The sequence below is a fragment of the Lissotriton helveticus genome, chromosome 1_1 (genome assembly GCF_964261635.1).
Source record: "Lissotriton helveticus chromosome 1_1, aLisHel1.1, whole genome shotgun sequence".
Lineage (NCBI taxonomy): Eukaryota > Metazoa > Chordata > Amphibia > Caudata > Salamandridae > Lissotriton > Lissotriton helveticus.
The window spans coordinates 527,482,041-527,507,676 of NC_136057.1; the positions used below are offsets into that span (position 1 = coordinate 527,482,041).

Sequence of the window (25,636 nt, forward strand, 5' to 3'; positions counted from 1 at the left end):
ACCGAAACGGCTCTTTTGGCAGTGGTAGAGGAGAGTAGAAAAATCTTGGACTCAGGAGGCTCAGCGGCCATTCTACTCCTGGACCTGAGTGCCGCTTTCGATACGGTGAATCACTCGATTCTGATCCGGCGACTCAGGAACATAGGAGTGGATGGTACGGCGCTCCAATGGCTATCCTCTTTCCTGGAGGGAAGAACCTCTCAGGTTTTTGATGAAAATGTTGTCTCCAAGCCTACACACCTCTGGAGCGGGGTGCCTCAGGGCTCCTCGCTCAGCCCAACTCTTTTTAATGTTTACTCTACTCCTGTCTAACCAATATTTCTAACTGGATGGACGACTCTCAGCTTAAACCCAATGGAGGAAAAACAGAGATCATGATTTTAGGTAACACTCTCAGTTTTAATCCCAGCCTGATGTGGCCCTCTTGTATGGGCCCAGCCCCTATTCCGAAATTAAGAGCCTCGGGGTATGGCTGGATCAGCATCTCAGGACTCAAGCCAGGAAAACAAGAGTTCTCTGCTACGGCCTACTTAGAATGGCCCGAAAGGTCCTGCCCCTCCATCCCCCTGCGGCTAAGAAAGTACTGGTCCAATCACTAATACTCTCCAGATTGGACTATGGGAACGTCCTGTACCTCGGCGCTCCCATCTACGCAGTCAGAAAACTTCAATTAGTTCAAAACAGTGCCGCAAGACTACTGATGGGAACTTCCAATATGCTGTCAGCCAGACCGGCCCTCTGCTCCCTCCACTGGCTCCCGGTTCAGGAGCAGATCAGGTTTAAGGCCTTGTGCCTTGTACATAAAGCATGGTAGAGACTCGGCCCACCTGCGATCTTCCCCATGATTCGTCCTTACAAAGCCAGCCGGAACCTTCGAGCATATGATCTACACCTGGCAGAGATTCCTAGGATCAAGAGTTCCAGGAGTGGTGGCAGGCTTTTCTATTATAATGCCTCCAAACTCTGGAATTCCTTGCCCATCCACCTACGCGTAATCTCGGACCACCTGGCTTTCCGGAAGCAACTAAAGACCTTGCTCTTCCCTTACTCCCTCTGGCCTCCTGTGTCAGTCTGGCCCCCTATGTCAGTTACTAGCGCTGGGATGCTTCCGGGTAGCCATGCGCTCTAAAAAATGCCCTTCCATTCCATTTGTGGTTTCTCCCTTTGTGGATTCTTCACAGACTGCCCTCCCATCCACCTCTAAGGGGAAATATGTGCATAGAGAGGAGATTCCAGATGTTCTTTAGCACATTCATAAGAATTTTGTTTTTTCTCCTTTACCAACTCAGTAAACAGCAGAGTGCCTTTTATCACAATATATCAAGCCTCCAGTTTTTGCAATGCCTTTTTCAGGGCAGAATTAAAGAATTACAGCCAGATTCATCAAGGGAAAATCGGCTCGCAAAGGGCCAGATTCTGAGAATCTGGCCCTTTGCGAGCGCAATTTTTGCATTTGGGATTTATCATCCCAAATGCAAAAATCGCAAAATGCAAAATCGCTATTTTGCGAGAAATTGCATTTAAGGAATCTCTATTTGAGATTCCTTAAATGCAATTCATGAACCATTTAAGAATTGCGAATTCGTAATTTTTGGCCGCTTTTTATCGCGAAGTCTGACTTCGTGGTAAATAGCGAAAACTTAGAAAAATGCACTTTAGTGCATTTTTCTAAGTTGTATGTAACATGTATGGACATGTGTGTGCGCAACATCAGGCTACATTTTCATTTCAGGGGTGCTACAGGGTGTCCTTTGGACACCCCTGGCACCCTTGAAATCGCATCCTTATTTGCGATTAGCAAATTGCTAATCGCAAATAAGGATTGACTCCCCATTCATAGGAATGAATGGGGAGAATGGGGAGTTATTCCTTATTTGCGATTAGCAATTTGCTAATCATAGAAATAAGGAAGCTGTAGAAATCGCAGTTTTTTTGCGATTTCTACATGAATCCCGTTTTGCGAGTCTTTAATAGCGATTCCTTAATAATCGCTATTAAGGACTCGCAAAACGGGACATTGATGAATCTGGCTGTTGATTACTAGAGAATGGCATGATCTGGACCACTCCTCGGTTCCCAGATTTTTGCAGAAGCTTTATTTGTTAGAAGAAGGCGAGGACTCTCTTCCGCATAATGTTAAAGTGGATGCCATTCTGGCTACTCTGGTTTGATAGAACAGCAATGATCACCGAAGATTGTTCTCCTTCCAATGCTACAGATAAGGGGGTGGAAGGGGCACTTAAGATACCATGTTCTGAAGAGAATTAGACTCTTAAAGATGTATTTTTTCTTCTTACGTTGCCCAGTCTCTTGTCTCAGACTTTAAAAAGTTGGCCACAGCAATTCTCAATTTTTGGCAGACTTTTTCTCAGATATCTTGAAAGCTTCGGCCATAGCAAAAGGTTCGATGGTTGGTGTAGGAAGGTAGGATCCTTCTAACCTGTTTACCCCCACATTTCACCTGGTGTCAGTATGTTTTTGACTAGTCTGACTGGGATCCTGCTAATCAGGACACCAGTCACTGAGCTTCTTTCCTAAATTTGATTATGGTAAGTTCTTCTGTACTTCCACAATTGGCTACTGGTGTACCACTGTAAGACCCTAGTATATGGTACTGAGGTACCCGGGGTATAGGTAGGTACACCAGGGGTCTCCCATGGGCTGCAGCATGTATTGTGCCACGAATGAGCGACCACTCAAACTGTAACTACAGGCCTGCCATTGAAGCCTATGGAAGCTGGTGCTAGCCACACTTACGACAGATATAAGTTTTCTTATATCTGAGGTCACTACACTTAGAACCTATAAGTTGCCCCCAAATCAGGGCTTTCAATCCTGAAGGCAGGGTGTTGGGTTATACATGTATAGGTGACCCTGCATGAACAGGATACCCCTACAAACCCTGGAGTCGATTCTCAGGGTTTTGTAATGTGGCCAGCCATTTTAATACATATAGGGCCTACCCATCATTACACAATGTCTAACTATATATCGGCTGTGTCGAACCTGGACATGTTTGGTATCAAAACCATACATGTTCCCAGTGTTGGAGGTATGATTCCATGCACTGGGGGGGATACTTTGGTAAGCCTGCAGTACTCCCAAATAGGGGAAGGTAGAACAATAGGTTTCCTCTCACAGGGAGGTGTGACCACCTCCCAGATAGAGTATTGGGCTGGGGTGGGAGCACTTGCCAGCCCCACCAGACCACTTTAAAGGGCAAATTTGGTGCCCTCCTAGAATACTCTGATTTAAACCAGTTCAGGGAGCCCTTGGATCCCGCTCTGGTGCAAAACTGGACAAAGGACATGTAATTATCCTCCCTTCTGTCCAGACCATCCTCTGAGAGGGACCCCTGAGTTGACCTAACTCCTTTCCGAGGATATTTAAGGGCTGAACTGTGGGTGTGTGCCCAGATGCATTGTGGGACGAGACTCAAGCCTGACACCACGTCACTCTTCGACCGTCTGGACACTTGGACTTCGCTGAACTTTGCCTGGAACCGAGACTGCATCAAGGAAGACTCCTGCGGCTCCTGGTCTCGCTGTTCTGCAAGTCTTCTTCATCATCTGTGTCTATGCTTCTTAAGGATCTTCAACAGACCTGTGGTCATCAAGGACACCTGAAGTAATCTCCCTTGGAGTGAAGGAGTCACTCTCCTGCATCTGCAAGCACTGCAACAAAGCTGAACGGTCTGCTGCTCCTGACTTCCCACGGACTTCAAAAGGCTAAGCAACCCAAGTAGTAGTTCTGCAACTCCCTCGAGGCCTGACCTGTCCTCTCTACAATTTTGAGGCCAGTATCACTCGTCTGAACACCTGGGACTGAACCACAGTAAACAGCGCCGACATACTGTTGCCAAGGCTTGTTGGCGCCGCACTCCAGAGATCTTCAGGCTACAAATAGCTCCATAATCTCTTTCTGCCAAGAAAGTCATTCTCACTGCACCTTCTGCACAGTGGACCTTCATCTTTGGTGAGCTGCTCAAGGTCCTCTTGCGACACCTGTGCCTTCAGCCTGTGGATCCTCTCAAGGGTCTTCTCCTGCTTCAATGGGCTTGTCTGATTACTCTGGGCCTGCTCTGACTCTCCTGATCGGGATGAGTCCCTTGCTGGTCCCAACGTTGCTCCTTCTTTGCGCTCCACATCTGTTGCAGCTGCCAAGGCTTGTTGGTGCTCTCACTGCACACTGACCCCGTGGTTTCGATTTCCGACGTGGGACAGCTTGAGCACTGTTCCTGGTGTTCCTCAGCATCACCTGGTTCTTACAGCTGCAGCGACAAGGTCCCGGTCACCACTCCTGACCCGTCTGACATCGGTGTTCATTGCTTTCCCTTGCCTCCTGGTCACTCCCGAGTGGCATAGACTCTGTCCTCTCTGCTTGCAAGTTCTCCTCTTCAAAAATCCACCCTTGGATTCCACCGGACTCCTGCTCAGTATTCGCAGAGACATCTCTTCTGAAGTCCTCCATTGTGGCCTACGGCGGTTTCTGACATCACTTGGCACATATGCACCGAGCTTCCCGGGTATCCACCAGTGGGATGACTCTCCAACCTTCTGTCTTCCACTGGCTTTCTTCAGGGTCCATTGGAAAGGGTCCTTCTTCAAAACTGCAACTGTGACTTTCCCGTTGACTTCTATTGAGATTGCGGCTGTTGTTCCACTCTGCACACAGCCTCCTTGGGGTTTGTACCTTGGGTGGTTCCTTGTGTCTTTAGCTCCTATGCGTCTCCTGGTCCAAGTCCCGACTTTGGTTGCAGCTGGCATTCCATGTTTTTTAATATATGGTTCGGTCTCTCCCTGGAGATCACTGTATTTTGTGCTACTTACCTTATTTATAATTGAAGTATTGTTGTGTATTTGTGTTGCTATCTCCAGGTAGGAGATACTCCAATGAGTTAGTGAGTATTTTGCACAAAAAAGACGTATTTTTATATATACAAGGTGTGTTTTTTTTTTCGTTTAACCTACGCTACTTGATTAGATCTGGTAAAATAAGCTGCTTAACACTCCTTTTGGCTAAGCTTGAAGGCTGCTCTTCACAGCCACCACTTAGACAGCTTTCTATGGTTGTCTAAGACCACTAAAATCACCATATGGGTTGCCTGAATTAGTGTAAGGTGCTTCACTTAAATAAGTGTGCACCATATACTAAGTCAGATTCCTAAAGTTGGAAAGAAGGAATTTGTGGATGAGGGATTGGAAGGCAGACTACTAAGAGAAATCTACTCTGCTAAAGATTCCTTTTGAGGACAAGTTGCTGTTCAGTGAGCAATTGGACAATATGATTACCAAGGCACTCAAGGATCGGAAGCATGCTATGCCTTACAAAGGGAAGCCCCTTTTCTCTCAATGTTTCTGGGATCAGCCTTCCTCTTCAATCGTTCACCCAGGAAGGATTCAATGCCATTCTCAGAGCAAAGGAAGTTTCAGCCCAGGAAGTCATCTTCCTTGGCGGAAACAAAAGGGCAGACAGGCTCCTCAAAGCAGAAGTCCTGACAATCATAGAACTGGGGCCTCGGTTTCAGTGGGAGGCAGACTTTTGTTTTTCATGAGGCTTGGGTAAAGGACGCAAAAGATTGATAGGCCTTGAATATTGTCAGGAAAAGCTATCTAATAGAATTTGCCAGTCAGACTCCTGAATGGGGCACCATCTGTACTCCTATTCCCAAGAAACCGGAAAGAAGACAAGTATTTTTGGGAGGAGTTCAGGCCCTTTTGATGAAGACAGCAATAGTATCACTACCCATGACGGAGTGGGGAGAAGGAACTTATTCAATTTTGTTTCTGGCACAGAAGGTGTTTGGAGATTTCAGTCCAGTTCTCCATCTAACAATGGTGAATGTTTGGATCAGGACAATACATTTCAAGATGGTCACCTTACAATCCATAATTCCCTTAATACGCATCAATGACTTTATGACTTCCATAGATCTTCAAGACGCTTACTTGCATGTTCCTATAGCAAAAGTTCATCAAAGGTTTCTCTGATTTGCAATAGGGAAAGTTAATTTTTCAATTTGTAGTATTACCATCCGGTCTGAAGTCCTCTCCAAGGGTGTTTAAAAAGGTTCTGGCCCCCTTCGTGGCATTGTCTCACCATCAAGGAATCTTCCATTGTAAAAACCTGATTCGGGTCGGGGACAATCGATATTTGCCCGGCGGTATTGCCTCTGTGACCCTCTAGTTATTTAATCAATGAAGAGGCAGGCGCTGGAGACTGGAAAGCAGGAAACAAGGTTTTTATTTTCTCCGGAGGAGAACACAACGAAACGGACAGAAGGTATCGTTCTGAGGTGCTCTAGATACGTTTCTGAGGCCTGGCCTCTTATACACTTTTTTATGACTTTATTGTAGATTACACATTCATGTTAAAGCTTTGATGTATGGAAAAGACATTCCCGGAACTCCCCTTTGAGCCCGTTCCCACACACATTTACAGTTGAAGTCCCCACCCTAGTCACAACAGGTGATGAGTATCACGCAGCTGGATATTCCGCCGATTCACGGAATGTGGGGGGTTTGATCGGATCTCATGGAGTGGGGGCTTTGATCAACCCGGGGATCCTTTGATGGGGGAAGCTTTCTATTGTACGGGGAGGGGCAAGGAATGGTATCGGCAGAGCTGGGTGTCGGCCTGGGAACGGGGAAGACAAAACGGGCACACGGGGAAAAAGGGGGTTTGCATCTAAGGGCCGGAGATCATGAAAGGGAAGCAGGGAGGTGTCGCGCTGGGAACAGGATGAGGGCCTGGGGCAGAGCAGCGCCGAAGAGGGGTTTATGACTCAAGGCAGGTGCAAACAGGGGGTGGTCTTAGTGAAGGCGAAGGGCTATGTCAGGGGCCAGCGGCATGCAAGTGGGTTCGTTCTGCTCGGGGCATCTTAAAAAAATGGCGGGCGCGCACGACAAAAGTGTGGCATCAGGGGAAGAGGCAAGATGGCGCAGATAATGTTCACCAAAACGTACTAATTTTCAACAGTCCTCCCTTTAACATATTCAAGACATCTTGCTGGTTCATTTTCTACTCGGTTCTATTGTGGTGGGCATGAGAAAGAAAACGGTAGGAACCCTAGATGAAAAGAGTCGTAAACAATACATTTTAACATTTCTAGTTTTTAGGAGGTGGGCCTATTTGATAAACTTTGATCAATTTGTTTAGCAGGAAAGTCATAGGAATGCAATACAAAAACGATTCTGTAGCGAGAGCAGCAAGCATATTTCATACTGGCAGGTTATTACATATATATCAGGTTCGGATTGGAGCATGGTCAATATAATGGCGGCTGGGAGAGAAATGAGGTCTAGCAGAAACGGCGATTGGGGATGTCAAATGTTCGAAGTTTAACGAGTTCTCATCATTCTTTGTTGCCTTTCGTTGGCGCTGTTGAGCACCGGCGGTGGAGCTACAAGTCCAGCTCTGTTCTAAGTTCTGCGTTGCAGGGCACGACCCTTTCCTTGCGTTTCTGGTCGGAAAGGTCCTTTTCGCCCTGTGTCCTTTGAAGTGATTGTCAGAAAGTTCAGATGGAAGAAGAGTGTACGAAACAGTCCATAGGGTAGGTCAGAGGAAAAGGGGGATGGAGCAAGGCCAAATTAGGAACAAAACTAGGGAAACGAGAGACTTCAAATAGGCGGGCGTGTGACCGAATTCAGAGAGCGGGGACTTGTCGACAGACACTGGACATCGAGCAGGGGCATCAGGTCGACCCTTTCTTCTCATGTTGTCGAAAACAGTGCCTCGTCCTGCAGCTCTTTTCTGTCGTGGTCTCGCCTTGGCTAATGTCGCAGGTGTTCCTTAGTCTGTAGTCAGGCCTCGTGCTCCCACATCCGGTCCTTCTCTCCTCCAACAGCAGTACCCTTAAACAAGTTTGAAAAGACAGTCTTTAGAGAATTTGCAGATGAAGATAATCAAAAAGTCTATTTCTCTCCCAGCTCCAGGCAAAGAATGAAAAATGCCCGTTATATTAGTGTTCACAACTGGCATATGAATGACCGGTGACGGGCCTGTTGGATTTACTATGACTTTCCTTTACAATTATTTATTACAGTTACGACAGTTCATCTGATGGTGACCCACCTTCGTGAGACGAACCTGGCAAAGATATGTCGTTCTCTAGAGTTTTACATTTACAAAGGGTACTGTGAGTCGTCAACATGGTACTACACAGGTATTTTGCTGAGAGACGAACATGGCTAAACATTTCCTTTCTATCGATGCATCCTGCCTTTCAACTACTACGGGGTTCATTTCGATGATTTCTTTACCTTGGACTAGTCTGTTAACCTTGTAAAACATCACTCTGGATCCTACGTAACCTTTTACAGCCCGATTACTTAATTAGGAAGGACAGGGGTTTTATGGGGAACAACCAGGGACATAGGAAACTTGTGGTAAGGGCATAAATCGACCCATCTCTCACAACCGGAAATGAGGGGTAGTTTCATAATTCCAGTTTTTGGGCGGCTGATACAGGGGAGGTAACAGGGGTGATCATTTTTCCGGTTTGGGTATTGCGACAATTCGGGGAGGGGAGGGTCGCGTATTCTGAGGTCCTTGTTTTGTACCATAGGAGCCGTTGACAGGTAGTTCCCTTATTTCGGGTCAGATTAGGGAACCTCTGTCGTCTTACCTGTCCTTTCCCTTACGGCCCAACCTCGGTTCATTGACTTCTAGCGGAAAAGGAGAGGTAATGACGCGGCTTCAGGGTGATTGTATTAAAGACAAGTTTTTGTGCAAATACTGACGGTATTTGAAGCCAATTAGGTGGTGTGCTAGGGGTGGCAGTCTGCCAATTTCGGGGCTAATCACTCGGAAGAGTGGGAGTGCAAAAAATAGAGGGAGAGAGAGAGAGAGAGAGAGAGAGAGAGAGAGAGAGAGAGAGAGAGAGAGAGAGAGAGAGAGAGAGAGAGAGAGAGAGAGAGAGAGAGAGAGAGAGAGAGAGAGAGAGAGAGAGAGAGAGAGTGCAACGGCAGGCTAAATAGTACACGTGCAACAGAGAGGGTGGCAGTGTATTCAAGAAAGGCTATTTAGTGCATTACACAGTAAAGGGCATTCACGGGTCTGCGTTAGAATCTTGTAATCATGCAGTTTGAGCATTAGACAGGGTAGAGGGGACGTGCCTTGAGAAAAAGGAAAGAAGAAAGGAGGTACCATTTTGTCGCACTTCTCGCATTCTCGGTCCTTCGACCAGTTGGGTCGACGCCTCAGTCACACACACACATTCCCTCATAGTTTCGCATCATACGTGACATGGGTTCATTCGTCCGGTCTGGTTTAAGGGTGATCACTTTTTATCAGGTTGCGCTAATTTTTCGTGTTTGTTCGATACGTGAGTAGTTTGCAGGCGCGCTTAGACACCACCTTGCGGCGCTAGTCAGCTTCGTGTATTAGACATGGCAAGGCTTCAGATCTTCGCCACACCTCGGCTGTAATCTCTGATGTAACCTGCAGAGGGAGGGGAAAAAAAGGGGGGTGGGGGAGACAGCATTCGCGCATATTCAAATACATGGATTCATAAGTCCTTTACTTACCTCTTACTCGTCTTTCCTCCTCGGGGCAGGGTCCCCGGGGATATGGTTTCTGGAGTCGAGGGGGGGTAGTGTGTCCATATAGGTCGTGTGCGGGGAAACGTAAAAAGGAAACCAGAGGTGCTTAGTGCGAGGTATTTAGTCAAAGGATGTATCTCACTATCGGGATCCTTAAAACCTCGTTCAACGCTGTGGCGTTCTAAGGTTCTTCGGTTCTTGGGTCAGCTCCGTTCCCTGATACTTTGGAACGTTGTACTTTATAACATTTACATTATTTCATTTCACCCTCCTTTTACATTCCCTTATTTACACCGTTCGTTTTACCCATCCTTGGGAGTCAAGGTCTTCCTCTACGCGAGAGTTCATGAGTCAGTCGCGTACTTTGAAGGCGGAGTGTCGTGTCGTCGATCCGATCCGTCCTCCAGGGCTGGGCAACCATCTTCTTTTAACCTTAAAGAGAGAGCAGAGTAGGGTGCACAGAAAAGAACTTTCCCACCGATCCCACATTTTTTTAAAATAACGCATGCAATACCCGTCCATAGTTTCAAAAACTTTATTTTGCAAAATCATTTCAGCATGAGGATTATGAGGGTGCGGTCGTATTTGGCCGGTCGTGGCAATGGCTAAAGTGCGTACAGTGGGGGGTGTCGTTTGCAGCAATAAAAACATCGGAAAGTTTTACTCATTCATTTGTAAGAGACTAAAACGTTTATTAATTGGCTGGGGGTTCGGGGGCATTTATTTTCATAATTTAGAAGCATAATCATAATAGTGGTAATCAGATTTCCTATATGCATACCGTACGTGTGCGTCGTAAATGAGGTTTACATCAGTTATAAAAATATAATATATTGTACATTTGTAATCAACATTTGTAACGGGGATCCTTTCATACTGTTCGTCGAGTGAGTTCTCCTTGTCTTTTCTAGCCAAGTGTACAAAGGATCATATAAAATCTCAGAACATCAAGTTTATATTAGTGCGAAGGAACACCACGAGGTGTTCGTAAGTTCCGACTGATACCAGCGCCATTTTGGGCGGGGCCGGCTCAGTCCGGAAGCAGCATCAGGGGGAAATGTTTCTCATTACTGGCAGTTTGGAACAGAGTCCTTTTCGGCAGTTCTAGAATTCATGCTAACAGAAGGAGTGGTAATGTCATGTTTGTTTCGTTGGCGACCAAGGCAGCCGTCCCTTACCGGAAGCCTGCAGAGGCCGAAGGTTCCGCCGGGGACCTTTGTAGGATTTTCAAGGCTGCGGAGATGCTGTCGGAGATGGGGGCTCGTGCTCCAGGGGGCAAATGTTCGAGTTATATTGCTGGTCAAAGTTACTCTAGTGGCCGGGGCCCGCCTTCCAGCGGACCCAGACGCCATTTTGAGGCCCTACAGGGGCCACTCTCGTCGAGTTTGCAAGAGTGGGAGAGATCCTTCGGAGTGAAAGGAAGAGGTCCCTGTTGTGTGAAAGCGGGACGTTCAGCTGGGGTGCAGCTGTGATGTCCCCACCTGGGGGGGGCGAGGGAGACTCGTCCGCATCGTCTCCTTCTCCCGGTGCACTCCATGCCGCTCCTTTTCATCGCCCCGCATGAAGGTCTCTCCACATCCGGTGTTCCCCAAGTCCTGTGCTCAGTGCTGTGGGAGTATGGCCACCTGTGGCGCGCATTCGGCGCGGCACGAGTATCAGTGCAGTCATTGCAGGTTTGGTGTTCCAAAAATATGGCCACCATTGCACGTTCGGTGCTGCGCAAGTACTGGGGTGCCACCATGGTGTGTTCGGTGCTGTGGAAGTATTGGCACCATCGCCTGACTGGGGGTGTTCGGCGTCGGGCCGGGGGCTGGGAGACCTCCTATCGGTGGAGGTGGGAGAGGCTCGTCCGCGTCGCCTCTCCCTCCCAGCCCAACTTGGACAAATTGTGGTGGAGGTACGTGCAGGACATCCCGCCGTCCAGAGCTGCTGCGGCTGTTACGGAAGAGAAAAGGAAAAAAGGTGCCTCGTTCTCCTCTGGACATGTGGCGGGACTACTTAAGTCTATCCAGGCCCGTTGCGGCTGGCTGAGGAGACATGTGGCGGGACTACCTACAACTGCCCGGGCTGCTGGCTCCTGCCTCTCCTCCGGCTCCCCCATACGTTAAGATTTCCTGACCAAGAGTTGGCGACCGGGCCCGCCTTATATGGGTTGCCGTTGGTTGGGCGTAGCCGTAACCCTGCCCTACTTTGGAAGGTTCCAGAATGAGGGGGGGGGGGCGAATGTTCTGTTTGACTTTCATTTTCTACAGTTTACCGTTATTATTCCTTGTTTGTTGTGTTAAATTAAAAGTTCAAGTTCATTAATGGTCTACGGATTTTGTTTTACCATTTCTTTCTTTTCAGGTTGTTTTTATGCTAAGTTTCTGCTAACAGAGGTTGAGTAACACGGAAACACGTGTAGAGGGATGACGCAGATTTGTACATTACATACACACAAACTCAGACGGGGGGACAGTACAAGTACGACATACAAAGACCCAAGACGAATATAAAACAGTTATTGGTCATAATTATCTCTTTCCGTCTGTGAATTTGAAACGAGGCTGGGTTCCCGTCTTGACGTTGCCCGACCTAGGAGAACTTGAGCATGCCGCTGAAATTGTCCTGGCGAAATCTGTGCCATCGGGCATAATCAAACGTGGTGGTTCTGTCTGGTCTGTCTATGTAAGTCGGGTTCTTCTTTGTCTCGCGCTTCTTCTTGTACTGCCGGTCTGTGTCGTTCCTGTCGGCCCTTTGCCTTTACTCACGCTCAGTAGAGTCGGGCATTGGGCTTTCCAGTGTCCGACATACCTACAAAAAGCGCATTGGGCTGGCCCTAAGTCTGGTCGTCTTTTGCATAGTGTCGGGGGATAAGTTGTGGGTAGCGATGTCCTGGGGTTGTCCTGTCGGTATATTTCTCTATTTGGTTTGTCCTCGTCTTTTCTCTGTCGTTGCATAGCCTCTCTGCGCCACATACCGAGACTGTCGAGCATAATTGGCGTTGTCTTATTATTTCGAAGGGCTATTTCTAACGTTTCTATTTTATCAAGGTCAAAGGATCCTGCCAGTGGCCACTGTTTGTCTTGACTATCTTCGGTATACCTGTGCCACAATTTATTATAGGCTATGGTGACTAATCCATAGTTTATGAACATGTCCTTATTAGGGGTGCCTTCTAGTGGAGCTATATGGTCCACCTCTAATAAACGGTCCGGGCTAAACAGGCTATTAATCAGTGGGGAGAAGACAGACATGACGGCTCGTAACGAGGGACTAAAAAGTCAGCACTGCCTATCTTATCACTAGGTGCAAAGACTGGACAGAATATTTCTATTCAACGTTGTTTGCAGGCAGTGAATACCTCATGGATCAAAAATAACAAAAAAAGACCAATAAATAACAATGGGGAGAATGAGTAGGTCCGCAAAGATCTGCGTTACCTACCCTTTTCACTATCTGCAAAAAGGGTGGTCTCTTCCCTGTTTGCAGACAGGGAATCTCCAGGAGACAATAGTTTTGCGAACAACAGTTCAGTTTCAAGTAATTATTGAGTGAGGGAGAAAAAATAAGCACGGCTGCTGCCCTACCTATCCTCCACTGCTTGCAAAGAGAGAGCCCGTTGTTTCTCCGTTTGTAGACAGTGAATCTCCAAATAAATAAAAAGAGCAATACTAGTATTTTTAAACAATCAAACAATCAAGCAATTGTTTCGCGACTTGTCGTGATTACACGACCTTACCCGGACCATGTGGACAGTTTCTTGTCTTCCGAATCCAGCGCCCGATCGTCCTCTTTTTCTCGTATTTCTCACGGCACTCCTGATGGTCCCCAGTCAGGACCGTAGATCACTCGAGAGAGGTCTGTTCGGAACTAGTGAAGTTCGGATGATCGGCTGCCAGATGAGGGTCTATTGGGCAAGAGCTCTCCCGATCGTTGCAGTCGTTCACTCTGTCGTCGGGACCTCTCCCACTGGATCCACGAGTCGCTGATGGGCCCCACGTTGGGCGCCAATTGTAAAAACCTGATTCGGGTCGGGGACAATCGATATTTGCCCGGCGGTATTGCCTCTGTGACCCTCTAGTTATTTAATCAATGAAGAGGCAGGCGCTGGAGACTGGAAAGCAGGAAACAAGGTTTTTATTTTCTCCGGAGGAGAACACAACGAAACGGACAGAAGGTATCGTTCTGAGGTGCTCTAGATACGTTTCTGAGGCCTGGCCTCTTATACACTTTTTTATGACTTTATTGTAGATTACACATTCATGTTAAAGCTTTGATGTATGGAAAAGACATTCCCGGAACTCCCCTTTGAGCCCGTTCCCACACACATTTACAGTTGAAGTCCCCACCCTAGTCACAACAGGTGATGAGTATCACGCAGCTGGATATTCCGCCGATTCACGGAATGTGGGGGGTTTGATCGGATCTCATGGAGTGGGGGCTTTGATCAACCCGGGGATCCTTTGATGGGGGAAGCTTTCTATTGTACGGGGAGGGGCAAGGAATGGTATCGGCAGAGCTGGGTGTCGGCCTGGGAACGGGGAAGACAAAACGGGCACACGGGGAAAAAGGGGGTTTGCATCTAAGGGCCGGAGATCATGAAAGGGAAGCAGGGAGGTGTCGCGCTGGGAACAGGATGAGGGCCTGGGGCAGAGCAGCGCCGAAGAGGGGTTTATGACTCAAGGCAGGTGCAAACAGGGGGTGGTCTTAGTGAAGGCGAAGGGCTATGTCAGGGGCCAGCGGCATGCAAGTGGGTTCGTTCTGCTCGGGGCATCTTAAAAAAATGGCGGGCGCGCACGACAAAAGTGTGGCATCAGGGGAAGAGGCAAGATGGCGCAGATAATGTTCACCAAAACGTACTAATTTTCAACACCTTCATCCCAACACCTATGTGATCTCCGCTGGCACCCCATTGAAAGTAGAATAACCTTCAAGCTCCTCACTCACGCTTACAAGGCCCTCCACAACCTCGGACCAGCATACCTAAATAACCGCCTCTCCTTCCACGCACCCAAGAGACACCTCCGATCAGCTGACCTCTCTCCAGCCGCCATCCCATATATCTACAAGACTAGAATGGGAGGAAAGTCCTTCTCCTACCTCGCAGCCAAGGCCTGGAACTACCTCCACCTCCAGCAAACGCTTACACTGCCACAGTTTAGGAAGGACCTCAAGACCTGGCTCTTCATTACATCCCAGCACTCAAAGATCCAACCCCAAGTGCCTTGAGACCATCGCGGGTAAGTAGCTGCGCTTTACAAATCCCGGATTGACTGATTGATTGATTGATTGATTGATTGATTGATTGATGATTGGGTTGTTCACGCTCCCACCAAGCTTTTGGCTCACAAACACACTGGGGTGGCTCTTTTCTTCTTACAGGGGCATGGTTTTCTTAAAAAATCACTGGAAAAATCCCAAATTTACACCAGAACAAGATTGTCAATTAATTGGCTCAAGTATTGATACAGATTTGGTCACCTTGTCAGATGTAAGATTAGCCAAAATTCAAGGCCACAATTTGTCTCTGAAGGCCCAGCCCATGCAGTAGGCAGCTATTTGGCTGCAAGTTCTGGAGGATTTGGCAGTGATAGTGTTTCTGGTTCCCTGGGCTGCTATCATTTATACAACCTGATGGCTCACATCCTGGCTTATTGGCCTACCATTTGCCAACCTCTGTCTTTTCAGTATTCTCTCTCTTCTCAGGTCAGGAAGGACGTGGATTGGTGGCTGAAATACGAGAATATCCTGAATGGAATCCCTCTCTCCATTCCCACTCCCAGAATTATCACAACAGATGCCAGTCTGTTGGTTTGGGGGGCATGGATGGGGGAACAACAGATCAGGGGTTTTATGTCGCCATCTCATAGCAGGAGAACATCATTTGGAGGGAACTGGAAGCAGTCTGATTATCTCCGAGGGCATTCTCTTGGTATCTGACAGGGGCTGTTGTTCTGAGATGGACAGACAATGTTACAGCAAAGGCTTATGTGAACATACAGGGGCCACATCTTTTTCCCTCGCAAAGATTGCAGGCAATCTGTTTCATTGGGTGGAGTCCAGATTGTTGACGGTGTCTGAGATCCACATCGAGGGGGTACATTGTACTCTTGCACACAATTTCAGCAGGGAAATTCCATCATCAGTGGATGTTTGTCTCGAAGAGTAGATGTTTGTAGACATTACAGACCAGTGGAGAGCTCGGGTGATACAGCTTTTACAAGTTCTCTCAATGCCAAGGTGCAGAAGTTTTGTTCAAGGTTAAAAGAGTTTCTGGCTCGGGCAGTGGACGCTTTCTCATTCAGGTGGCCTCGGGGTCTTCTTTATGCCTTCCCTCCCTTTCCACAAATTGTCATGTTCCTTCTCAGGGTGTGGAGGGAATGAGTGTCAGTAATTCTGATTGCCCCAGCTTGGCCCCACTCGTCTTGGTAGCAAGTGGAGGAGTGGATGTTACGTCTGAATTCCTCTCCGCTGGTATTCCCAGTATTGTAGCGGGATGTTCTGTCCAGGATGTGGTTAGTGCCATGGAGGTTGAAAGGCTAGGCTTGGTGCATAAAGGGGGTGGGGGTGGGGATGGCTAGTTTGACTCAGACGCTACAAGCTTCTAGGCGCTCATCTACTAATAAATCGTACTTACGGCTCTGGCGTTCCTTCAGTAAGGGATGTCAGGATGAAGGTTTGGACCCTACTTCTTTTGATTTACTTGATGTGATGGTGTTTCTGCAAGACGATGTTTCATTTGGGATTAAGGGTAGCCAGCCTTAGGCTTCAATGGGTAGCCATTAAGGATTTTAGAAGTTCTTGGAAAACTTTATCACATACAGAAGGTTTGATCATTGATGATCACCCTTGGTAGATGTGTGACTGCAAGGCTCGCGCCACCCCGCCACCCTCACCCCCAGAGTATCCAGGTAGTAAGAGACTACCTATAAACAAAATCTCAAATTGGGGAATTCAGAAATCCGTATGTTATGCAGTGTAAAACTATTGCATGCCATAGCGCGCACACAATCTTTCTCTCGTCTCACTTGAGGTAAATAAGGTAAATAAACGGCCCCCAAAAAAACTAGTTCTGCTGTAATAAGGCATCGAAGCACACCCATGAGACATTAGGTGTTTCTGGTGGGACAACTAGGTTGGTGGGTAAGGGATATTTTTGGAAGAATAATATATTTTTTTAAACCTAAATGCGGTGTTTCACACTCTGTGTGAGGGACATCTGACTTGGTAGTTTGCTCGCTCCACTTTGATTAGTGATTCAGAATGTAATAAACAGGAGTTTGTGCATTACCTTTTTTTGTATTGTTTGGCTTTGTACATTTTAATATAGTAATGAAGGGACACAAGGGACGCCGATGACACCCAACTGATCCTCTCCCTCACCAGAGACCCCGACACCGCCAGAACCAGCCTCCACGAAGGGATGAAAGACGTCGCCGAGTGGATGAAGAACAGCCGCTTGAAACTAAACTCAGACAAGACGGAAGTCCTCATCCTTGGACCATCACCCTCCGCCTGGGACGACTCCTGGTGGCCCCCAGCCCTGGGCACCGCCCCCAAGCCAACAGACCACGCACGCAACCTGGGCTTCATCCTGGACTCCTCCCTCTCGATGACAAGACAAGTCAACGCCGTCTCCTCTTCTTGCTTTCACACCCTCCGCATGCTCCGCAAGATCTTCCGATGGATCCCGATCGAAACCAGGAAGACGGTCACCCAGGCCCTCGTCACCAGCCGGCTGGACTACGGCAACACCCTCTACGCCGGAACCACAGCCAAGCTACAGAAAAGACTACAACGCATCCAGAACGCCTCAGCCCGACTCATCCTGGACATCCCTCGACGCAGCCACATCTCCAGCCACCTGAGGAACCTGCACTGGCTCCCCGTCAACAAGAGGATCACCTTCAGGCTCCTCACCCACGCACACAAGTCTCTCCACAAACTGGGCCCAAGTACCTCAACGACCGCCTGACCTTCCACACGCCCACCCGCCAGCTACAGTCCGCCAGCCTCGCCATCGCCGCCGTACCACGCATCCGAAGAGCCACCGCCGGAGGCAGATCCTTCTCCTACCTGGCGGCCAAGACATGGAACCCCCTCCCCATCCACCTTCGGCTGACCCAGGACCACCTCGCCTTCAGGAGACAACTCAAGACCTGGCTGTTCGAGCAGTAGCGGCCCCCTCCCCCCAAGCGCCTTGAGACCCTTCCGGGTGAGTAGCGCGCTATACAAGTGGTTTGATTGATTGATTGATTGAAGAAAGGCTAATTGCATTACTCTAAGTCCTCTACCCTCGCTTCTATTCATTACATCCCTCCCAGGTAGTCCAGGCCAACCAAACCTTGGAGGTTGTGTTGAGTTACTTTGTACATGCAAGCGGAATGGGGGAGGGTCTTTTTGTGTGAAAATCACATGGTAATGGTGTTTAGTGAGGCAGGATTTCCCCAACATAGTAATGAAAAGCAGCGAGGAAAGGTGACTCAGAGTAATGCAATTACCAGTAAGTAATTGAGTTATTACTTCTCAAGATTGGTGAGGAGGTAGGAAAAGAATTTGCCTGTTTTGAAAAGTAGGACTTTTCTAACAATGCTTTTCATATTTATATAAGCTATGATCAGAAATGTTTTATTAAGTTTTATATATTCTCTAAAGAAATTGTGGTGGAAAAAAACTGAACGAAAGTATAGTTGCTCCTGTAAAGGAGAGGAATACCAAAAGGGCTGTCTTGTTTGTAGTGTAAACAATCTCTCTAGGTACTGGAACAAATAAAGTTGGAACGTTCGTGTTTTAGCCAAAAGGTTCTTGCTGGAGTTTTGAAAAGCTTGCAACTTTGTGAACCTAATTCACTTTTACACATTATTGTCCCTCGTGATTTTGCTGAATTATGTAATGCTTTTATTACGTGCGCTCATTCACGTGGTGTTTGACTGAGTGAAACCACTTATGTAAGTTGTCATGCATTTCATCAACAGCGTATAGAATAATTTATGTAACGCAGCTATTAAATGTGCTTTCAAAGAATGCAAAACGGGATTAAATATTACAAAAGGCATTAATGGCATAACATCAGAAGTCCTTTACTGAAATGTTGCTTCCGAAGCAAGTTTTTCAAAGCTCTGACTGGTCTGCGAATACATTCCCATACAAACCAGCGGGGTTCAATACCTCCTCCAGTTCCGCTGCATAAACACAGGTGAGGTGGTGAAGAATGCACGGGGGAGGGGCTGAAGAACAAAAGAGGGAATCATTCATTAACCCAGCCGAAACGAGGAAGCAAAGGAGCGGCGCAGCCAGAGCCGGAGAAAGACACACCCACATGAATCACGCGGCTCTGGGCAGGGTAAGGGCGGCGGCTGCAGTCTGAACGGCAACTCTGTTTGCAAGGTGTGCCGCGCCTCCGACGCCGACGGAAGGGAGCCGCGCCGGTGGAAAGGTTGCCTTCACTTCTTCGCAGAGGCACGGCGAGGCTCGTTCTTTCTCACCTCTCCGTGTAGGTCCAGCCAGAGCACATCATGCCTGTTAAAGGAGGGACCAAGTGCGTTAAGTACCTGCTCTTCGGCTTCAATTTCGTCTTCTGGGTGAGTTTAGAAAAAAAAAAATATATATATATATATATATATATATATATATATTTATATGTGTAGTTTTTACTGCTTCTGCGCGAGGTTTTGTACATGATCCATAGAAAGTAAAGCATTATGTTGTTCCATATTCTTAAGGCTGAATTTATAATTGGTTTTGTGGTAAAACTGATATATATGTGTGTAAATATATTCTCATGGTGATTTTGCTGTGCACCAGCACACTGGTATGTATCCCTGCCCCCTTGTGTGGCAGCTGTTGACTGGTCTTTGAGTTTTGCACTTGAATCCGTGGTCCTGGGCTTTTTAAACGCGTTCCTCCTCCTTCCTCTGATAAGGGGAGTAAAATAACATCAGGTGTTGACAAGGAAGCAGGGGACGTGGTTTTGGTGCCGCCTGGAGTCCGGATTTTTTTTCCTTTCTAAAATGCCTCTTTAGGGGCTGGCTTTGGATAAGGGCCAAGCAGGGCCTTGGGGAACGGGAAGTCCGAACAATACTTTTTACCTTGAAAGGTCACCCCTCTTCATCAAGCGATCCTGTTTTGAACGCAGGGCGTGTTCAGGTTAATGAAGTACCAGTAAAACGAGAACTTACTGTGAACTCTTATGCGCGGCGCAGTAAAAGGATTGGCATATTGACTTAACTACTCAGGGAAAAGCCAGAGCTTGCATTTGGGTGAACCAAAACTATTTTAATTCTGCGGGGCTTCTTTTTCCAGCTGCCCCAAGTTGCCAGTGCTTGTTTGAAAACCTTTTGTTTTCACAGTGATTTACTATAATGATGCTTGGGTGCTAGAGCTGAAGGGCGGTTATAATTCGTTCGCATGTAATTATAGACCTGGGTAATTGCAAGATTCAGACTGTTAACCGACTGTCATAATTGCATAACCTGTGATTAATAGATTGTGATGTGACACAGTTATGGTTTTGTTCCCTGCCTCCATCTCCCTCCCCCACCATGTTTTGCCTTAAAGGTACTTGCTTACCAGTATACCTGATTAAGTATAGTCTATATTGGAGAAGTGTGGCTCACTGGTTAGAGGAGGCAGACCTGGAAGCCGAGGTCAGCCCGGGACCAGGGTTCAATTCCCGGCTCGGCGGGGTCTTGAGTCCTAAAATGTCCATGGACTCGACAATTCTCGCTCCGGTGCCTACTCGATTCACGGGTTCACACTCTGCGACTCTGGGCAATAGCTTGCTTAATCTCCACAACGGCCCCTCGCGGCGGGATGCCTGGCTTTCACCTTGCGGATACCCTGCCGGGGTTATCTCACAGGGGAATACCAGGACGGGTTCCCTAAGCAAGCGCTTAGAAACCGCTCGGTGATTTGCGCTATATAAATTCCTGTACATTTACATTTACATGTGTATATTGTTTGCATTGTGCACCTGCTGCCGTGGGGATGGCATTGCAGCGCTTGTCGGTAGTCGGGGAAGGTGGTTTCCAGCACAGTTAATGTGTGAAGAGGATTTAGCCTTTGACTACATAATGGCCAATCACTGTTAGTTGAATGTGACGGAATCCAAGCACTGACGCGTTGCATCATCTTCTGGATGGAGTTGCCCCAAAACAGGATGTTCTTCATACACCCCATCGGCATAGCAGTGACTTCCCAAACTTCAGCCATTAGAAAATAACTAAAAACCAGTATTGCACAATTGGCAATCGCAGGCGTTGATGGTCTCTCCCATCTGTGGGGCCAACAATGGTCTCACCCGTCTGTGGTGCCAACGAGAGAACAAGGGAACTCCTTTATGTTCCCGAGAAAGAACGAGGAAACTCCCTCGGCGCCTCAAATGAATGGCCATTGATTTTTGTACTATCAATCACTGAAAGGGTTAAATTCTGAGAACCACATGTGGATGGAGCAGTGTGAACTGAAAATGAGTCTTCGTGATCTTAGATTATGTATGGAATATGTTCCGGCACGTATGGGCAGGCTGTTTCTATAGGGTAACCATGCTCCCTTTTAAATGGGCCTTGCTACTTGGTATTCGGAGAATATCCACATCATTACCAGCTTGATGCCATGCATTCTCCAACCCTTGATTTAATTTTTAGACCTAGACTACAGTCACTATTAGCAGTTTTTGGCAACAAACCTATTGTTAAGACGGATTTTGTGTCTGCCTATTGCTCACAATTTGTTACGATTTGTACCCTGTGTACTGCTTACTGTTCTATGTTTGCCTTCTTTTGCACTGCTCTGTACTTGTTGTGAAGCGCTCCGATACCTTCCGGTCAGGCTAGCGCTATATAAAACTTCCTAAATAAATTTAAAAAAAAAAAAATTGTTCTCCAAATGTTATAAGATTGGAGTTAGAATTCTAAATTTGCCTTCCCAGCATCCACAAATCCCTATGTTGCCCGGACCGTGAAACTAAAGGCCAGAAATTAAAATTTGCTTGCAACCCACAGTATCCAGCAAAAAAAAACAATAATTGCCAAAATAGGTGAACTGGTGACTACTGTAATAGTCTTATGGTAAACCGCTAGAATTACTCCCATGCACCAACAATGAAGGTTCTAAACATTCTTGCCAGAACTCTCTACAATGTACTCGGGTTTACCCTCACCTTTCTATACTGCCACTGGGCCACCACTGAGAACAGGGTCATGTACAGATATTTATACTTCAGTCGCAAACTGTCAGGCCCAAAATAAAAATAGACCAACAGCAGAAGAAACTGATTTGACGGAGCTCAATGAGGATTTCGGGAACACCCCCCGCCCACCTATAAGGACTTTGCCTCGAGAGAGCCCACCCCAATTACCATTGCATTTAAAAGATGAAATACTATTCAAATTATTAATACATTTGATTTACTTTGCATTGCAAAGAATGTTCCATTTTGTAGATAGTTAGGAGTCTACTCCCTGCCTAAATCAGTTTGGGACCACTTTGTGTGTTAATGACTGGGTCAGCCCATCTCCGTGTCTATAAATCGTCTCTGTTTCCATGTGCAGCGTTATGAACAGGTGCTTGGTAAAATCTTTGTTTCCTCTTCTCATGCAGGTCGAGCCTAGGTTAAGAAATCAAAATCTGATTGTTTGCTGATGACACGCAGTTCTGCTGGTTAGTCCTCCAGAAGAGAACTTGGGCAGAAAGGGTTGTTACATTTGAGATCTTACTGGCTGGTAAGCATGTTAGAGTAGGCCCTGTCTAAAGTGGAACAGAGGTTCTATCAATGAATATTTGGGTAAGGGGTTACGGCTCTGAACAATATGCTTCTCTTAAAGGTTAGCCCCTGCTGACTGCTCTCTTAGCTGAGAATAGAGACAAAGTATAGGTAGACTTTTTTCCTACCCCTCTGCCTGGCAGGTCATGTTTCTTTCAGATGTAGGAGTGGTGGTGGACGCTGTCCTCTTGTACTTGGTATGAGAATAGCAAGATTTTTGGAACCAGAGTAACAGCCTTACCACTTTCACAACTTGCGAGTACTAGGCCCATTCCTTGACGTGACCCCTTGAATACTCTGTAGGTTTTTTTTTATGAAGGAACACGTTTAGAGAGGGAATGAGTGTTTCAGTTGAGTGTTTTTTTTTTTTGTTCTACTACTGCTTCTATATAGCTTTTAGATTTGTTGAAGGAAAAAAATAAACCCACAATGAAATTTATGAATTATAGAATACAGGAAAATAATTTATATATATATATACACACACACACACATGGGCTGTAAAATCTCACAGGTGCAAGAGTATAGAAATCAATCCTGGCTCGACCAGGACCTCAATTTTAAGACACAGGCTAGGAAAACCGCTGAAATCTGCTTTGGCTTCTTGCCCACTGCACGCAAGATTCTCCCCCTCATACCCTCTCCGTCCAGAAAACTTTATATTCGGAGCCTCATCATATCAAGGCTGGACTATGGAAACGCCCTATACCTGGGCGTTCCAAAATCGGTCATTAATAAACTCCAACTGGTCCAGAACGCAGCAGCAGGGCTGCTCACTGGCACAAAACATCGATGCTCTGCAAAACCCGCTCTTAACTCATTACACTGGCTTCCAATCCAGGAAAGAATCTTCTTTAAAACCCTATGCATCACTCACAAAATCCTCCACAAGAAAAGCCCCCCCTATTTTGAGACCCCTGGTCAAACCACATAAAGCCAATAGGGAGTTGAGATCCAACCTTCTCGCCTTGGCCAGCGTTCCTAGAATCAGAAGAGCACGTTCAGGGGGACGTCTCTTCTCATACATCGCCCCCAGGCTATGGAACACTCTACCCTTTAACATCCGGAGGGAAACTAATCTGTTAGTTTTCCGGGAGCTATTGAAAACATGGTTGTTCCCCTGAATCACTCTGCTTCGGGTATAGCCTAACGAGTCCAGAGCTGGGATGCCCACGGGTAGCTACGCGCTCTAGAAATCCATTTCAAATTCAAATTAGTTTATCTCTCAAGGATTAGCAGTTCTCATTCAAATATGCCATTAAATTGCAGTTCTCATTCAAATATGCCATTAAATTGCAGGACAGGCAGCACAAACCAACATTTTTTTTTCTAGGCAGCAGGATTAAGTAAAAAAATCTTGTATTTGTACTATGTCTTTTATTGCCTAAAAAAACTGAAAGCAACATGCTAGACTGAAAATATCTGATCTATTGTTTTTTTTTTTTTACCAAAAGCAGTAGGATAATGTAAGCTATTATTATTATTATTATTATTATTATTATTATTATTATATTTTTTTTTTTTTAAATTTATTTAGGACGTTTTATATAGCGCTAGCCTGACTGGAAGGTATCAGAGCGCTTCACAACAAGTACAGAGCAGTGCAAAAGAAGGCAAACCTAGAACAGTAAGCAGTACACTCAGGGTACAAATCGTAAGAGAGGATACTGACAAGTTCAAAAAACAGAGTCTTGACAACCACCTCAACGAGAGGAGCAGTGATGTTTAGAACTCCGAGCTACTCCTATCTGTTCGATAGGGAGCGGTTGAGGAAAAGGATTTTGAGCTGGCTTTTGAATTTGGGGAAGGAATAGTTCTGATGTGGGGGGGGGGGTGGAGTTCAAAATTTTGGGCGCATTTCCGGCAAAGGATCTGGCCGCAGTTTTTTGTTTTCGTGCTTTTAGGGGGATAAGAAGTAGTGTATTAGAGCTTCTGAGAGTCCTGTTCTGTCCCGCTTTTCTGAGTTTGGACGCCAGATATTCGGGTTTGTCTGTGTGAAGGGCTTTGTGAGTGAGGCAAGCTGTTCTAAAGTTCGCCCGCATTTCAATTGGTAGCCACTTGAGTTCTTTTAGTGCCGGAGAGATGTGATCAAATTTCTTTATTCCATTAACCATTCTCGCAGCCGCGTTGAGGAGGGTTTTCAGGGGAGCAAGGTGAGTTTTGGCTATTCCCGAGAGGATAGCATTTCCATAGTCCAATCAAGACAGCACCAATGCTTTGGTGGCTTGTTTGAGGTCTTTGGGTGGAATGTACGGTTAAATTTTGTTTAGTAGTTTCAAGTTAAGGAAAGCACTCTTTGCCGAGATCTTAATGTGTTTGTTCAAGTTGAGTTTGGTATCTAGCGTAATGCCTAGTGATTTAACAGTCAGCCAAGGTGAGGTTTCCATTGAGCGCATCAATATCTTTTAACCATTCAACCATTTGTGGATTCTCTTCTTTGTTCGAGATGAGGAGTAGTTCTGTTTTGTCCGGGTTCAGCTTTAAATGGTAGCTAGTGATAGGTCTTTGCTCCTAAAGAGTCCAGAGTTGGTCGGTGGATCCTCTGACTGTTTCAGGGAGGCTACTAAAGAAGTGGAGTTGAAGTTGAGGCTCAAATACTACTGACAACATTTCAGAATCCTGGCTGCTGGCGACGCCTCCTGTAACGTTTTAAGGGTTTTGTATATATCTGTGTATACACTATTTCTGTAGCAGGACCCTTCAAAGGTTAATCTTCAGTACGCATAGAAGAGTATTTCAGGAAGTGAAAGAAGCTGGGCGTGTACTACTGGCTAATAAGGGGCAATGCCCAGGAGTGGCGGGCCCACCTGATACTTCATGAGAGTATCTGTTTACACCATTCGATTGTCAACAAGACGACTCTGGTGAACAGGGAACTGAAAACAATCAACAATTGAACGTGACCAGTGTATAGATGGAGATCCATTTGCAACACCTCAACATTGACTCAGGGAGAAAGAAGCTTGTCATTTTGCCTTATCTATTGCATTTGACACAGCCTGGATAGCAGTAGTGAGTCCAGAAGAACACTTAACTTTGTCATTATTTCCCTCCACTGCAAAAAATCAGAAGAGAGCTACTGGTTGGCATCAAAATAGGATTGAGTGTAGTAACAGCTGGTGGAGAGGAGGGAAGCGGAAGAAGGCCATTGTGAACAAGTGGGAGAAGAAAATAACCGCAATTCTGCACCATTTTTTAACTGCAATACAGTAAACCATCAGCCTTTAGAAAGTCACAGCAGGAAATACTGGCTGTCAAAAGCAAATTGTAAGAAGTTTAAGAATGGAAAAAATATCTTTGCATGCTGACTCTGCCTCCCGGAATCAAAGGTTATGCGTAACAACCAATA

General features: G+C 46.5%; 1 protein-coding gene across 1 annotated transcript in view; it reads left to right on the forward strand.

Moving 5' to 3' along the window:
* The first annotated feature begins 18,825 nt into the window (after window positions 1-18,825).
* The window catches only part of CD9 (CD9 molecule), a 202,411-nt gene continuing 195,600 nt past the window's right edge, over window positions 18,826-25,636 (forward strand). Inside the window, exon 1 of the mRNA XM_078673990.1 lies at window positions 18,826-19,105. Within this exon, the coding sequence (XP_078530116.1) occupies window positions 19,040-19,105 (66 nt within the window). The 5' untranslated portion in view covers window positions 18,826-19,039. The remainder of the gene's footprint in view (window positions 19,106-25,636) is intronic.